The sequence below is a fragment of the Vanacampus margaritifer genome, chromosome 13 (genome assembly GCF_051991255.1).
Source record: "Vanacampus margaritifer isolate UIUO_Vmar chromosome 13, RoL_Vmar_1.0, whole genome shotgun sequence".
NCBI classification, from domain to species: Eukaryota; Metazoa; Chordata; class Actinopteri; order Syngnathiformes; family Syngnathidae; genus Vanacampus; species Vanacampus margaritifer.
Window position 1 is genome coordinate 20,109,050 of NC_135444.1, and position 17,586 is coordinate 20,126,635.

At 41.3% G+C, this 17,586-nt stretch overlaps 3 protein-coding genes across 15 annotated transcripts in view; 1 reads left to right on the forward strand and 2 right to left on the reverse strand.

Moving 5' to 3' along the window:
* The window catches only part of ptprfa (protein tyrosine phosphatase receptor type Fa), a 43,743-nt gene extending 31,620 nt beyond the window's left edge, over window positions 1-12,123 (reverse strand). For 5 of the 9 annotated variants that reach the window (XM_077583907.1, XM_077583909.1, XM_077583906.1 and 2 more), the window contains exon 1: window positions 9,714-10,463. The gene's annotated coding sequence lies outside the window, so the exon portion shown is untranslated. Of the gene's footprint in view, window positions 1-3,187; window positions 3,628-9,713; window positions 10,464-11,099; window positions 11,242-11,320 lie in introns of those variants that run through there. The other 4 variants (XM_077583912.1, XM_077583911.1, XM_077583903.1 and 1 more) reach the window with 3 other exon arrangements.
* An 18-nt stretch (window positions 12,124-12,141) lies between these two features.
* Window positions 12,142-15,123, forward strand: hyi (hydroxypyruvate isomerase). Its single transcript, XM_077583914.1, has 8 exons — window positions 12,142-12,500; window positions 12,574-12,685; window positions 13,308-13,425; window positions 13,493-13,571; window positions 13,640-13,689; window positions 13,753-13,822; window positions 14,224-14,358; window positions 14,430-15,123. The coding sequence occupies exons 1-8, from the start codon at window positions 12,290-12,292 to the stop codon at window positions 14,483-14,485; spliced, it is 831 nt and encodes a 276-aa protein (XP_077440040.1). The 5' UTR covers window positions 12,142-12,289; the 3' UTR covers window positions 14,486-15,123.
* A 216-nt stretch (window positions 15,124-15,339) lies between these two features.
* Window positions 15,340-17,586, reverse strand: part of szt2 (SZT2 subunit of KICSTOR complex) — a 45,233-nt gene continuing 42,986 nt past the window's right edge. For all 5 annotated transcript variants that reach the window (XM_077583902.1, XM_077583898.1, XM_077583899.1 and 2 more), the window contains 3 exons: window positions 17,008-17,118; window positions 16,860-16,928; window positions 15,340-16,798 (listed from right to left, as the gene is read on the reverse strand). In XM_077583902.1, the coding sequence (XP_077440028.1) occupies window positions 16,655-16,798; window positions 16,860-16,928; window positions 17,008-17,118 (324 nt within the window). In that variant the 3' untranslated portion in view covers window positions 15,340-16,654. The remainder of the gene's footprint in view (window positions 16,799-16,859; window positions 16,929-17,007; window positions 17,119-17,586) is intronic.

Sequence of the window (17,586 nt, forward strand, 5' to 3'; positions counted from 1 at the left end):
ATTACCATTTTTTATCGTAATTAATCGCATGACTTCACTAGTTAACTCACGATTAATCCAAAATTTTATATCTGTTCTAATACAATAAACGGAAACGGCCAAAATGAGCCCTAAAAAATGATTGTGTAAGCTGATTAATTGTAAAAGCCTTTCAGTCACTCACTCAAACCTCTGAAGTGACATCCACCCACCAAAAAAGCTCTCACAGGTACACACGTGTTTGATCACATCTCAGTATTGGCCACCGCCAACACGCACACGCGTCATGACGGCGCTTGACCGCGTCAAAGGCCTCCGAGTGTCAGGACGTCCTTAAGGTGACGCTTCCTGACCCGGACAGGTGCCCAGCGACGACCTGTCGTAAACACGCTTAAATGTGAACGCCGCGGAGCCAGCGCGTCTACGGCCGCCACAGGCACCCCCAACTACGACACCCGCCTGAGTGCTTCTTCGTATTCAATAATTTTGGGAAAAGTTTTTTTTAATATCACAAAAAAGTGCCAATTGAATAGGGGTGTGAAGACTTTTGTATAGTCTAACAATGTTGTGGTGTGGTATAGTTAAGTGTGCTTTGAAGAGCAGAGAGGGCACTAATCAATGAGCACACGTGTCAGGTGACATGTTTCCTGAAAGAGGAAGTGCACAATAGTGGGATTAGCTACATTAGCGCTGGAATCTCAAAAAAGGCAATTAACCTGCACGCTCACATTCCAGCACGGGGCAGCACGGCGGGCCTCAAACACATTCATTACATTGGACGTAGAAAAGAAGAAGAAAAAATGCATTTTGTTAGTTAAATCAACTTAATAAGCTCTTTAAATGTAGAAAATTAGCCTAAAATGGCCTCTTCAAAACAAGATAGTCAACATACTGTGTGTTTTCAGGCATGGCTTCATGAGACTTTTTTGTGAGTCTACTCATGATAGACGTGATTATTTATTTATTTTAATTAAAATTGGCTGCTTAAAAGCAACTTTGATTATTTTTTTTGAGGGGTGACTCATGATAGACATGACAAAAAAAATTCCATGCTCTTAAGTTGAAACCGACTTCAGGGACTGTATTTTCCCCAAAAATTTAAGGACCCCTGGACAATTTCACAATAAGCTGAAAATAGCTGCTTAAGGCCAAAATGGCTGACTTACTGTGTTTTTTTTTTTAGCATGTCATCTTGAGACTATTTTGTGGTTCTACCAAATTACATGTAGTAAAATGAATCTGTTTTGGGGGGCTGAATTTTAAACATTTTTGAAAATGGCGAAAATGAGCCGGAAATGGCTGCTTGAAAACAATATGGCCGACTTCCTGTGTCTTTTCACAATGCCTCCTTGAGACTTTTCCCCCCTCACATTCTAAGCTATGTTGTATTACGTTTTTATAAAATACAATGCTATCTTCCTTTTATAAAAACGTGACAAAATTTGCTAAAAAAATAATAATAAAAAATTCTATGAAAGTAAAATAAATGAGTTATCAAGGTACTATTGTTTTTGGTTTAGAAGAAAAATAACATCTGAAGTTTGACGTACTTTGGAGCGATAATGTCATGAAAATGAAGGATTAAATTAATGTTAGCATTAGCGGATCTTTGAGCGATGATGTAAGTGAGCAGCCGCGTTCCGCTAGTGGGAACCGACTCGTGAAAAGTGTCCACATTCATGTGTGTGTGTGTGTGTGTGTGTGTGTGTGTGAATGTTGTGTCTCACAGACGTAATTCCAGCTGCGCGAAACTTAAACTTCCCCCGGGACTCTTTTGCTACGCAACGTGTAAGATTTCTCACCGGAAAATGCACAACAAGCAGCCAGCCAGACAGCGCGGAAAACTTTTTTTCTTTTGTCTCTGGGACAACTAGAATTTTAAAAATATGTAACATTATTATTAAGAGTAGACATTGAGAAATCAGTCGTTTAACTCATCACACGTACAATTTTCGTCAAGTTTGACAACCTCAGGACAACTTCTTTTTTTTTTACACATCAAACAAGATACTAGTAACTCAAACACTTGTGGATTTCTGTTTAACCATATCAAATTTACCCTATTTAAGATTTAAGAATTTTTTTTGCCGCTATTCTATTTGTTATTCTTCAAAAAAGTCCACATTGTATTTAACACAAGCAACTTTGCTTTAAAATGCCCGCACTAGCTTCATGCTAACATGCTATAAAACCAAGTTGCGGCATTATACCTCTTTAACAGATATTTGAACACAGAAACACATGTATGAGACAGATAACATCAGAATAGTCATACTCTTTATCTTCTGCCAAAACAAATATTGTTGCAAGTTAGTGAGTTGACTTGACTCTTCTTCGTTTGTGTCTATGTGACCGTAATTTACTGCCCCCTGGTGGTCAGGAAGGAGCAGCAAAATAACCAGAATAGCAGCATGAAAAGATGATGCACAAATTGATTAATTCTTTACGTTCTATTTAATGATGCTATTATGCAATTATTTTAAAAAGGACAATATTATACCGTGCTATTTTCTTTGATTAAAAAACATCCCAAACAATTATCGTAGTTTTTTTGGGAGGCCATAATGACTTATGTTCAATTTTTTCAGATTGTTCCTTAAGTATGTGATCCCAACCATTTGTGTAGACACCTGCAGCAGGTTCAAAGTGCACGACCGGGTCAGTGAGCAGCTCGCCTTGATTCCATTCAATCAGTTACTTACTAACAATTGCAGCAGTTACTAACTTACTAGCCAGCATGGACTTGCGCAGATTACATTCACACTACACTGAAAGCGCAAATAGCAAACGTTACGCTCTAAAAAGAGAATTGCTGATTAATTTAATTCAAATGAATATATTAAGTTAACTCATAATTAATTAAACTTAATATATTCACTTTAGATTAACTTAATTCAATTGTGTGTTACCAATTAATGTAATTTTATTAAATTTCTAATCTAGAATTGGTTCAACAGTTCTCTTTTTAGAGTGTTACAGTGGCGTTTTGAATGCTACTTTATTTTAAACGTTTTTGTTTTATTCACTTTTAAATCTATTTGAACACGACATACACAGAAATTGGCATACAACATAGACAGCTAGCATGGAAAAGGTACACAAAAAAATAGACACGTGATTATAATAAACATAAATCCCATCGACCCTTCCCCTCAGAAAATTCTATTTTTTGAATACAGCCAACATGATGTGCAAGCAGGTGTCTCACCTGCACCTCAGGTACCCCAGATGAAGAAAACTTTCCAGGCAATGAAGAAAACTGACTTCGGAGGGTGAACAAGAAGGTCCGAAGGATACCAAAAAAAGACATCCAAGGGATGAGGAAGACTTTCCAGAAGATGAAGAAGACTCTTCCGAAGATGAAGAATCCCTCCAAAAAACGAGGATGATGAAGAATTTCCTGCAAGAACGCTGGCAAGCCTTAGACAAATTCTCTCGCAAAGCCCCTAAAAACGCTCCTCCTTCTGGCTGCTCAACATGGAGCCTTGGAGTTTTTTTTGTTTTTGGCGGGGGGGGACTACTGTGTGTAGGGGTTCCGGCGGGGTCACCCACAGGTGGAGGCCGGTTGCAGAGTCGTGATCGATCCGACAGCCGAGATCGTTTGCTGGCGTCCGCTGGGAAGCTGCCCGCGTCTCCGGAGTGTGGATGATGTCACGGGTGTTCGGTTTCCAGCCGGGAGGCAGGGGGGGGGGGGGGGACATAACATCCATCGGGGCTTGGGTGGGAACTGTGCTGGAGGTTTGACCCAGGTGAGAGAGGCTCCTCCCTCCAGTGCAAATGGAAGAGGAGTGTTTGTTGGGAAACAGCAGAAGTGTGGATGAGGGTCTTCACAAAGAGTTTTGTTATTTGAAAACACAGTAGTTGCTGTTTTAGAGTGCCTCATTGTGGGCCGTGAGTGTGCGCAGGTCACGCAGAGATAAACAGAAGCGTGAAGAGAAGGGAACTTTTTTTTTTCTTTTTAAAGTTTGACTTGACAGCCAGTGTGTGCACAGGGGCTTCGTGGCCACTCTAGAGCGCCTTGTTGTCCCACTTGAGTGCACGCACGTCATGCAGAGAAAGACACATCACAAAATTTGGGACACCAATGGCGCATTGCTGCTTAAAGTTGGACCCGATGTTGACAATTTTGCGAGTATAAGCCGCGGAGGGCTAGCGAATTTGCAAAATGGGATCTGTGCCGCTGTGGGAGTGGTCACAGTTGACTTCAATCATTGCAAATAGTACTTGCACCCTAAAATCGCAACATGACAGAAGCTTATCTGCGTCATGAAGTGTCCACTTGGAGACCTTTTTTTTTTATAATTGCTAAAAAATAGTTGCCACCCCGCCACGAGCCCCCCATATATGTCTAATATGTACGTATACATATAGTTTATACAGTAGTCTGCTCGCGAGATGGGAGGAGCAAGATGGCCGCCCTGTCGCTTCAACGGCTCGCCCACGGGCGTGTATGGACTATCCAGTCATATATTCAGATCAGTGATGAAAATACAGCCCTTTATCTTTTGTTTGGCACTTCCTTTACATTAATTTGAGCAGTTAGCCATTAGCAGCTAACTGCTAGCAACGGGCACCATGATCTTCAAATGTTTACCAAAAAGGACACAAAAATTACACAGACCAGTTTTTCTTGGGCTAGCTGCAGACAAAAACATGAATGAGGGGTCACTGTAACCCGAGCCCGTTAGCTCAACAAGACGTGAGTGTTCTCTTCCAGGCCATGGTGAACGGCTGTCGTGACTCCTCGGGGTCATGAACTTTGCCCCCTACGAGGAACATGGTGCAGTAAGACGAGCACCATAACGAAAACGTGACACGAGACGCGAGCGCCTCCAGCAGGATGTCAATATGATGTCACATGACCGCGGGTGGCGGTGGGGAGGTGGGCAGGATGCAGCCACACCAAAAGATCGGCCACGCCCATCGGGGAAGGCCATGCCCGCTTTTGTGTTGGTGTCATGTGACTTTTGACCCCGCGTGAGTTCATGTTTTCTGCAGTGATTCATGTGCGGCAGAAACGCGAGCGGGTTGCCTTTAGAAGGCAAAAAAAAAAAGTCTTTGTGTTGTTGAAATGGATACCGCCCCCACCCCACATACACACACACACACTCAACAGTACAGACACAAACCCCGGACCACCGACAAGCCCCTAAAACACTTCCTTCATCACTGGCTGGAGAATAAAAGACTTTTGTTTGCTCTAAAGTTCATGTCGGATCAAGAAACATTCCCTCAAGAAGACACCGTAACCCAATTAGTTGCCAGCTGTGTCATCCACTTCAGAAATATAAACGCCTCCCTCAAACAGACGAGTAAAAAACAGGCAGCGGAGTGTAACGACCTCAGTTCACAGTCGCTTTTGTTCACACATGAAAGCAGCGAGACGATTTCAGCTCTGTTGCTAACAAAACACCAGCTCCTAGTCAGGCATGTACAATTGGACATGCGGTCATGTGACGTGGTCAGGTGATGACGACATGGTCAGGTGATGTGGTCAAGTATTGGCGGCCATGTCAGTCAGGTCAGGTGGACATGCTAATGTCATATGAACAATGTTTAAGTCAACCTTAAACATTTCTTGAAAATATTGTTATATGTGACCTCACTAGTCTAAACATGACATTCTGATTAATATTACATTTGTGGAATAAGAGTTATGAAGCAAAATCCAGCTGTCTTTATCCATCTTAGGGGGCGGCCATTTAGCCACTTGCCCTCCACTGAAGATGACATCACAGTTGCTCAGAGGTCAGGCAACAACCAATCACAGCTCACCTGCTTTCTGAAGCCGAGCTGTGATTGGTTGTTACATAAGACCTGAGCAACATTGATGTCATCTTCAGCCGACAGCAAAATGGCCGCCCACTGAGATGGATAAAATCAGCTGGATTTTGCTGTTTAACTCATATTCCACAAACGTTATTAACTCATTCATTGCCATTGACGGCTATAGACGTCAAAAATTCTATTAGTTTAACATTTTTCCCACTTTTGTCAACAAGAGTATGAAAACCTAGAATTGTTTTGATAGTACATTTAGAACAGATATCAAATTTGTGATTAATCGAGAGTTAACTAGTGAAGTCATGCGATTAATTACAATTGCAAATTTTAATCGCCTGTCGCCCCTAATTTTTAATAATCTTTTTTTTTTAAATGAATTTATGGCAGTGAATGAGTTAACCAGAACACCATATTTAGAGGGTTAGGGTTAGGGTTATTTCAGGAATTATTCGTTTACTTATTATTATTTGATTATAAACTGAAGCCTCTAATTTGTTCTCATCACACCTCCAGTGTATCCAGTGAGACAAAATGTGTGTGTTCATTTTGTCCCTACAGGTGCTGTGAGGAAGTGCAGCGTCAGCACCGTGCTGGTCTCCTTCCCACTGGTCGAAAAGCTGCTACATTTTCACGACCTTCTCACACACACGCGCGCACGCGCACGCCCCCCCCCCCCCCCGGTATTGCGTAAGCACACAATTCCCGTTGATTTTAAAAGCTATACTGCCACGATTACCTCAATGGCTGCCGTGACGGTTTCTATTCGGCAACCGGAATCCAACCGTTTATTTTCCGACGGATGCATCAAGCAGGTTTTTCAACCGTGTCAGATAATAAAAGCAACATTCAATCCAAAATAATCATCGAAGTCGGCTTTTTAGTCAGCAACTGGTATTTTACCATTTTATCCTGTTAACTATTTCAGAATAGAAAACTGCAAAGACAAATCTTTTTTTTTTTCTGGTGAAAGAAGAATCGATGCTTTCTTTTTGTACACAACATTTTGCGTGTCATGAAAGAGCCGGCAAAATGCCGTGAAATTGATACAGGCACATTTTTTTGGTGTGTTTGCTATTTGCTGACAATAAACATTTATGGCTGAGAGAGCACTGTCAACCTTCCATCTTATTTTCTCGGTCCTGTAATTTCACATCAGAGCGGTAAAAAAAAAAAAAGAGCAAAAGTAAAAGTAAAAGAAGAAGAAGAATCCGCTGACTCCTACAGCCATAAAAAGATGAAAGTGTTCTCCATCGAAGCCCTCAGGAGAGCTCGTTAAAGTGAACATCTGACCAGAGAGACGGCAGACGGACACACTGACCGGGACGTCCAGATCACACGCAGCTAACTCCAGAGAAGATCTACTGAACTGCGGGAAATGACAAAAAAAAGTCATCCTGAATGCTGAAGGCCATGAAATGGAGGGCAGGTGCGGCTAAGTGGAGCTCACATTAGAATGCGTCCCAATACTTTTGTCTTAAATCCAAATTTTCGACACTTTTCACTTCCATACCGGTGCCCCAAAAATTTGGTTTCCATGTCCTGCTGGTGTCCCAATACTTTTGTCCACATTTTCTTCACTTCCTTCCGTGTCCAAATACTTTTGTCTACATTCTTTTTTGTTGTCACTTCCCTTTGTGTCCACTGTCAAGATACTTTTACCCACATTTTTTTCACTTCCTGTAAACACTTTGGTCCATATTTTATTTCTTGTCGGCGCCTCCATACTTTCATCAATATTTTCTTCACGTCTTGTAGGTGACCCAATACTTTTGAGTAGAGACTTGTCACTTCTTGATGGTGTCCCGAGACTTTTGTCCACATTTTCTTCAGCTCCTGTAGACGCACGCCCCAATGCTTTTATCCAAATTTTCTTCACTTCCTTCTGTGACCAAATACTTTTGTCCACATTATTTTTTGGTGTCCCAATGCTTTTTGTCCACATTTTCTTCACGTCCTGTTGATGTCCCAATACTTTTGTCCAAATTTTCTTCACTTCTTTCCGTGTCCCAATACTTTTGTCCACATTTTCTTCACGTCCTGTTGATGTCCCAATACTTTTGTCCAATTCATCTTCACGTCCCCACATGTCCGAATTCTTTTGTCCAGATTTGTTTTGTATTTTACTCATTCAGTTTTTTTTTATATAATTGTTTTGGACAATCCAGGACTTTTTGTGTGCAATGTGCATCAGCCAGGCATCGTGAAAGCACGCCCTCTAGTGTCCAGTTGGTGCAAGTGCTTGTTTGTCTGTTTGTTTTTGTTACCCTGGCATTGGGCCGCCCCAAAGCGTCCAACGGAGCGACAGATTGTCGAGCGACGCGAGCGCGCCAAAGCTTAGCGGGGGTCGCATCCCGCCATTGTCCAGGCCGGAGATGTTACACCGGCCGCGCTAACATGGCGCTAACATGCTAACGACATATGGCTGTGATTCATCGCCTGCTCAGGAAGTGCTTGCCAAAAGCTAAAACACAAAAATGACCATCTTTAAGGATAAAATTCACCTTTTTATGGCTTTTTAAAAATGGATTTATGTGTACTTTAAAAGCAATTTTTTGGGGGGGTCAAATGTAGCTATTTTTTTGTGAGTAAATATAGCATTATAAGCACTTACGTATTATTATACTTGCCACTTTTTTTTTGTGTCAAACTAGAGGATGGTATAGTGCAAGTGAAGCGCTGCTGTGGCTGAAGAGTGCGCCGTGCATGCAGACGAGCGCGACTCCTCCAGCATGAATGAAGAAGAAGAGGAAGATGAAGATGAAGGCGGCGTCATGTGCTTCATCAGTATTCCACCGTTCGCTCTCAGGATGATTCGCTCGTCCCCGCACGCCTTTGACGCCGCCACGTAACACATTGCTTTTGGGAATAAAAGTTGACATCGGAACAGGCGGGAGCACATTCCCTGTTTTTGAAGTTTTGTGGTAGTGCCTTGAGATACGAGTACGGTTTGAGATACGAGTGAGTTTCAGACCCCTGACGTTAGATGGCGCCACTATCTGTTTACATTTGTTTCCTGCAGTGGAAAGACAGTACCAGTTGGTGGCGGTAAAGCGTCATTAAGCTGATTTAACAAATGCAATTAAACATGGAAGGACAAATCATTAGGTATAGGCGTGTTTTGAGACACATACAAAACTTGCATCTCAAGGCACCAACTGATATCACTTTTATGACAATCTACATCAATTTTGTGGTGTAAGTATTGTGACAAAACAAAACTTTTTTTTGGTCGGCTATTGCGCTTTGGGGGGCAAATACAAAAAAATTGTGGAAAACAATAACATTGTCCAACGTCATCTTTTTGTTCAGAAATAGATTTTTTCATTACAAAATCTTGAAGTGAACTAAAATCGGAATGGCAATGCACATTTGTGGCTTAAAGTCTTTTATTTAAAATTTACTTTCAAAACAAAAATATTTCGTAGCCAGTTTATTATCAGTATTGCATTTAAATGGAAATATTTTTATTGGAATGTTTACTATTATTACTAATACTATTATTGATTTTACATTATTCGATGATTCAACAATGTGTAGGTTCAAATTGTTTTATTTTCTTATTACCATGAACATTAACAGCAGCTAACTTCTTTTTACACTTGTATGACAGCTAATAATCAAGCAATAATTCAAATATTTTCATAACAATGAATAATACTATAAAAACAAAATAAAAATCGTCTTAACAAATTACTAATAATTTATCATGTACAACTGATACAACATATAAAATAAAATTTTAAAACAACAAGTGTAATCTTAATAAATCGGTAATAATCTATTACATCCAGAATATGTTCTAGTTTTTTTTTTTAATTACTATTGATTTTATGTTCTAAATGATATCGCTAATTGTTATTCAGTGCTGACAGCCAAGCATGTACTGATTTTAACCCAGCGCGTGAATGGCGCGCGTACAGGTGTGACAGCGTGCACGCGCGTACACTCACCATGTTCCCGTGTTGGTGGTCTTCTTCTTCAGGTGGTCCACACCAGAACATCAACAAACACAAGAGCCCCAAAACAAAACAAAAACAAAATCAATCCTCACGTGCAAGATCCACTACCGCAAAATCAGATGAAAAAAGTCCCGATAAATCCTTGCCTCGCGTGTACGTTGTTCTCCTCCTACGGTGCCGTCCGGTGGTTCAGCTCAGTCCGCCTGAGTGGCCGCCCGTCGACAAGAACCACAAGAAGAAGAAAAATAAAAAGAGGAGGGAATGAAAAAGAAGCAGAAAGAAAGCCTCTGAGCCCCGCGCTGATGCCCGCTTGTCGCTCGGGAGACTTCGGGCAAGCTCGGCTCTTTTCGGGAAGGTCCAGCGCACAAGGCTACGCTGATTGGTCGATTAATTTGGCGGCTAACTTGTAGCGTTTACGCAGCGTCATTTGTGACGTGGCAACACTCGCGTCACATTAGACGGTTTCAAATAATAATAATAATAATATTTCATTTGTTTTGAACTTTTATGACATGGCAGTGTATGACTGCAGTCTTAATTTAGCTTAATGTTTATCATTTCAGTGATTCCTTTATGACTAAACAATACACATGAATACAAAAAATCAATACAGGAAAAAATGCATTAAAAAAACTGATATCTGATGTTCTTTTTTTTGTCTATCTATCTATCTAACCAGTCACATAAACCCAACTAACTCAAAGTAAAAAAATATATACGTGATGGTAATGTCCACATATGTACAAAGTTGTGGTCAAGCTGCCCCCCCTCCCCTTTAACCTCCCCCCCACTCCCCATGTTGAAGAAGCCACCAGATGGCCCCGCCCTCCTGAGGGCATGCATGCTAATATTAGCTTTATTCTCTTAAGGTAGACTTCCAGTGGCAGATGGCACGAAGCATACTCGTCACTGCACAATGTCCCTCCACTCGCTGCCGCAAATCATGCACATTACAAACAAAACAATAAAAAAAAATAATAATAATTTCCCATCATTTGCAAATCACTTCCAAAGCATCAAAACAACTTTAAAAAAATGACATTCAAAAATACATTTGTGAGCCCTATTAACTTGCAATAATAAAATCAAGGACAAAAAATGCATTAATTGTAACAAAATAATTAACTCAATGCTAACTGGTAAAATTATATACTGTAATGTCATTCACTTGTAGTAGCATGTAGTTAACTACATTATAGTGCACAGTTTTGCCTTCCTACTAGTAACACATAGTTGAACTACTAGTATGCCAATGTTGTCATACTAATGAGGAAAAAGCGCATACTAGTACTTGGAACGCAGGCATCGAAGAAACGCTCAAACAATGAGGATTTATTCATGTTTGACACATGGCACTATTAGTGGAAAAAAACTTACTAGTACATGCAGCCAGGGGCGTGCAGAGGTGGGGTGGGAAACAGCCACATTGCCCCGGCCCCTGGTTGAGAATTTTTTTTACGCGCCACTGCTTGCCGCCACTTGTGATGTAGCACCACCTGCTTCCACAAACGTGTCGTAACTGGACAGAAAAGTGATGTGTTGATTTGACAGTAGTGATAAAAGTAACTTTCATGGTGATGATTGGTGTAATGACTTGCCTCTGCCAGAGGGGGTGCTGTGAGCCCAAGTGCTAATGAACGAGCGTTGCCCAGGAGGGGTGCGCGGGGTGGCATCGCAGCCAGCTAATTGACTTCTTCACACTGGCACTCGCAAACACACTTGCACGCCAACATCATGGCCGCCAAAGTTGCCGACAGGATGCCTGCAAAATTTCACTAATCACATCAGAGGGGTAAAAAAAAAAAGAGAAAAGGGAACTATCTTTCAAAAGTATTTTCGTGAACACTGGAGCCTATCCCAGCTGACTTTGGACGATAGGTCCTATACAGTATGCCTTTGTGGACTGATTTTGAAGAAAATTAAGTTCTGAATGGTTTCCGCTTCGCTTCTGCATACGTCACAGTGGACATAAAATTAAAAGTTGCCTTTTCCATCTTTAAAAAAAGGTAACAAGAAAATAATTAGATGTTTAAAGTCACGTGACTAGTTACGTTTGCTCGTAATTCCAAACACGTCACAGATGACGTAATAAAACACGATAGTACACATGTAATCATGCAGTGACTTTATTATTTGAATTAATTAATTTAAAAAAACGAACAGATAATACTGGAATTTTAAAAAAAAGTTCTCGTTAAGACGTTTTTTAACGTTAAAAAGACAAACATTTGTACACATTTTAGTTGTTTCTTTAGGTGTTAGAAAACTACTAAACTATCGGGAGTCACGTGACTAGCATCCCTCCACTTCCGTATACGTCTCAGATAGCGATTTCAAAATACAGCTGCCTTACTTGAAGTGACTTTTGCAAGTTGAAAAAAAATAACAGCACAACTAGACGCTATATTACACCTTTATATATGATTGTTTAGATGTTAGAAAAACTAAACTATGATGAGTCACTTGACCACTTTAGACTCGTTGCACTTCCGCCTACGTCACACTTGCCCGCATTTTAAAGTTGGCGGACTTGTTACTGGCGGAGGGAAGGTGAGAAACCCTGCACGATGTCGTCCTCCTCCGCTGCACTTCGCTTCTGCGCCAACATCAGCTGGCTGTTCACCGAGCTGCCGGACTTCTCGCAGCGGATGCACGCGGCAGCCGCGGCCGGCTTCCGAGCAGTGGAGGCGGCCTGGCTCTACGACGCCGACCTGCTGGAGCTCCGACGGGCCAAAGACGACCACGGCCTGGAGGTCGTCCTCATCAACACGCCGCCCGGTCGGGACAGAAGAAACGACATCCCTGCATCTTATCATCATCGACGATGATTCATCGTCATCATGTATTACAGGTGACGTCACGGCGGGCGAGCTGGGCTTGGCGGCGGTACCTGGCAGAGAAGAAGACTTCAAACGAGGACTGGATCAGGCCATCGTGTACGCACGAGCTCTGGACTGCAAAAGGTCACACGCACGCATAAGCACGCGCGCGCACTGCCCTCAGCAACTCATAAATACAGTATATTGTCTAAAATTTAATGCAAACAATTCAAATCATTTAACTTAAAAATATTAACTATATAACAATTTTCCCAACTTGTGTACTTATGTCTATTGAAGAAATAAATTATTTTTTAAAATTTCAAATAATTCATTAAACCTTTTAAAATTTGTTAAAATGATTGAAATTAAATTGATAAAAGGCCCAATTAAAAATGTTTAGAAAATAAAATTGTATACAAAATGCTAAAATTGCCTTATGTAAAATTCTTTGGCCAATTTTGTACGAGTTAAAAGTTATGCTTTTTTTTTTTAAACAAAGATTTTAAATATACAAAAAAAATTCATGATTAAATAAAAAATGCCATTCATTTGAAAGTCTTGAATTTGTATTAAATAAAGAGCCTAATTAAAAGTTTAGCTAATACAAATATATATGGTCTTTTAAAACATTTTTTTTTATCATCTTAACTAATTCATTTAAATAAAAAAAATAAGTTCATTTAAAATTGCATTCAAATTTTATGTTACAATAATGTACAAAGCACCCAATTAGTATGAGTTTTTTTTTTCTTTTTTCTGTCAGGATCCACTTGATGGCAGGCCGTATACCGGCGGGGACGGATGGTGGTGCCGCAGTCGTCCAGGAGATGGAGGCGGTGTTCGTACGGAACCTCAAGTACGCCTCCGAGCTGCTGTCCAAGGTGAAACCGCGGACGTGCCGTCGTAGCAAATGAGACAACAACAAACTCAACCTCCTCTCACCGTTAGGAAGGAATAACTGGCCTTATTGAGCCAATCAACACGCGGCTGACCGACGCTCGGTATTTCCTGTCATCACCTCACGATGGTATAAACTTGTTTGGCCTAAGCCAGAAAAAACAAATTGTCTCTCGAGCTCGTTTCCTTTGTGCGCAGCCGCCGCCATCTTGGAGAAAGTCGCCAAGGACAACATCAAACTGCAAATGGTGAGTGGACGCTCGCCAACTTTTTGTTGATGTCAGCTTAATGTCCACATTTTATACTTCCAGGATGTTTTCCACTGGCAAATTATGGATGGAAACCTGACGCAAAACATCCGGCGATATTTGCCGCTGCTGGGTAGGCAACGCGCTAACCGTTAGCATTAAGCGATGTATCCCAACCGCTATTGAGCCAATGTACTTATTTGAGGAATAAGAAAAAAAGAAAAAAAACACAACAACCAAAAAACTGTAGATGCACAGGTTGATGATGTAACTTCTGCTATCCAGTGGAAGGTCATTTAATTGCCATGCCTGTCACTGTACACCACTGGCATAGATAGTTGAACAAAAATATTATTTGTAGTGGGAAAAAAACAGTAACATGAAGTAATAAAAGAAAAGTAACACCTGCAAACAACCGGAATTCGAATCATTAGAATCGACTATCTTAAAAATAGAATGTGATCAAATTTGATTGAAATCTTCGCAGCATTATTTGTGGCAACCGATGACATCATTGCAACGTTGTCGCGCCAGGTCACGTTCAGGTGGCTCAGGTTCCCGGCAGGAACGAGCCGGACAGTGCCGGCGAGATCAACTACGACTACGTCTTCTCCCTGCTGGAGGCGCTCGGCTACCGAGGCTACGTCGGATGCGAATACAAGCCGCTAGGTGGGCTAACGGCCGTGATCCCAGCATTTGTCCCACTCCATGTTATTAACCTCGCACTTGTACTCTTCCAGGAAGCACGCAGGAAGGTTTGGGTTGGCTCAAAGATTACTGGACACGCAGGAAGTGATGCAACACAGCAAAAAGTTGCTAATGTAGTATGATGGAAAAGTTCATATTTGATATTTAATTTTGTGTAACTGATTTTCACGTGCTTTTTCACCTTTCAATAGTGAATCGCAACAGCTGGTTTAATTTGATTCCAAGCTGGCTGCTCAAGAACTAACAAGGTTTTCTATAACATTACATGACAGGCAAGATTTAAAGTAAATAATTTGAACAGTTGTAAATTGCAGTCGATTGCTTTCCCCCTCCAGTCCTGAAGGTGGCGATCAAACGCATTGCAAAGCGGCTGACTTAATTCTAGAGATCGGAAATTTTTGGTGGGGTTTTCACATGATTCATAAAATTGTTCAACCTGCTCACCCAAATGTTATTAGAAATTGGTTAAATAGTTTCTAAAGGGCAAGACAGGCCCACCATGCTTTTTGGTGGTGCTGCAACATTTACTTGGTAAGCTCTCTCAGCCAACTGAATGTTTTATCTCGTCAACCACGCCCAAGAAATGAAAAATGTGATTTATTGATGATTTTGTCAGAGTGCACAAAGTCACCTGTACTGTATACTAACATATCCAGTCAAATCTTTTTTTTTGTGTGTGTGTGTGTGTGGGGGGGGGGGTATTCATTTTGATACATTTTAATTAAAAACTGTGCAAATCCACTGCATTGCAGCTTCGCAAAAGAAAATATTCTCCAATTTCTGTTTTCCTGCATATCCATCAGCAGTCTGATTATGTTTGTGTTGAATCAAAATAAAACATTTGCTCTTACTTTAGAAAACAGTGAGGAACTTTTTTTTTGCCTATTTTCTGACATGCTATAGACCAAACCAGTCAGAATTCAGAGTTTCATCAGAGTAATCATGTTTTTTTTTTTTAAATCCAATTCATTGAATAATCGCCAAAATAATAAACAGATAAATCAATTATTAAAATATTCATTAGTTGCTACTTTACAGTATTTAGTCTATTGACGATAAAGTTGAAAAGTGCAGTTTTTCTGTTATGTCTTCCAGTGTTTGACATCTCTTGACAACCCTTTCTGGCAAAGTCGTCACTACAGTGGATGATTATTCAAAAGTTGATGAATCTAAAAAAAAAAAAAAAAAAATCCTGATGTAGGTTATCATAATTCATGCATGAAAGGGTTAAAGATCACTAAGTGTGTGTGAGTGCGTGTACATTTGGCTGACAGTGACACTTCAGCGCTGTGCCCCTCAACAAAGGGCGGGGGTAACTCTGTAAATGTCCTCAGAGTTTGTGCGACTCACAAAGTCCCCCAAAAATATTAGTAAGGCACTTTTGGGCAGTGAAAAGCTAAAAAAAAAAAAAAAAAAACACGGACTGAAATCTCAGAACAAACACTGCTGCGGTAGCAAAGTCCAACACAAGGCACAAAAAGTTCAGGCACGTCACTGGCCACCAATCCAAAGTCTGACTTCCCCCTGAACAGGAAAGTCCCAAAATGGATTGAAACGTCCCAACATGTCCTTATCAGGGACTGTACTGTGCGTGTATGCTAGTCCCTGCCATTGATTGGCGACCAATCCATGGTCCTCAGTCAGTCAGTGATAGACTCTGGTTTCACTCTGACCATTGTAAGCGCTACAAGATGGGTTTTCAACATGTCACACTGCTGGTCCTGAGACCAATCCTGGTTCCAAAGCCCCTCAGTCTTCTCCGGCCTCACATTTAATATGTTCCAAGATGGATGAAAAATTCAGGACTGAATGCACGTATGGTGGTCCTGTGATTGACTGGCGACCAATCGAGGATGCAGCCTGCCTTTGCAATGGATGGATGGAAAATCCCATATGTTCCATTTCATTCCGGAGTCTGCAAGTCGTACTTGTGGGAATGTCGTGTCCGGGAGTGTTTTTCAACACTTTCACGCACCACCTTGTCGAGCATTCCTGAGCAGGGACCACTCATTATGAGTGATTCTGCGCTAACTGCTTAGGACCCAAAAGGAGTCCAAATTCAAGAATTTTAGATGAATAGAAATATGATCCAGAAATGTCAAAATAAATAAAAAAAAATTTTTTAGCAGCTTAGCTTAATGCTAACGTCAGCAAGCCGTAACATAGCTTCTGGAGCTAGCCAGCGTGCTATCGACAACTGAAGCAAACTGGGACTCTCATCAGATGCGAGATCAGAGACAAAAAGAGAGCGCGCCGGTTACAATAGCCCGGTCCAGAGGTTGTAGCAGGCCGTGTTGATGACGGACTCCAAGTGATGGTACATGGAAACCAGCTGAAGTGGCGGACTGCTGCCGTCCTGCGGCCTCGGCGGCAGCGGCTCTCGCGGAACCACTTTCAGACCCTGCAATGACAACATTGTGGAAAATGCGCTCTTTGATCGAGTTGCCATCTTGACAACTCACCGTTTTGCCAGCTTGGGAGTCGAGGAAGACCAAAACGAAGCAGTCGGTGAACTTCTGGTTCAGAACAGCCTGTAGCGAAAAAGACAGCGGGTTGGATTTGATGCCCACGTGATGCGGGTTTGGGTGGAGTACGAAGATGAAGTCTCACCAGGTATTGGATGCCGCCGTCGTCAAAATGTCGACAACTTTGAGGGAATCGACCCAGCAGGACTTTAATGAGACTCTGGTACCAGGCCGTACTCATATTCAGGAAGCAGTCCTGCAGGGACACCAAAACCACCAACATGGCACATCATAATCTCACAAGATAACTCATTCAAACCGAAAAACGTATAACTACGTTTTTTTTTTATACTTTGTCCTTCACTCCCAAACACGTATTTATATGTTTTTTTTTATGCTAGGGCATACAGAAGGCTTTGATGCGGCTTCTGACCTGAAGAGGTCGCTTAAAGCAATGGTAGTTCTTACAAAAACGGCTAGCAGGTGGCAGCAGAGTATAAGAGATCAGCAAGGGCCATGTTGCAACAAGCTCTTTTTGCCAGTGCCAGTTTATAGTGAATAATGATGAAACTTAGCTGTATTATATTGCTGCAAAACGGAAACAGATACCAATATACTTTTTTTTTCCTGATGAAAGAAGAGACTCTAATCTTTCTTTTGGCGGTTCTATGTTTTTATAGCAATCGATCTTGCAAAATCAGTCAACATCCAGTAAAACAGCCGG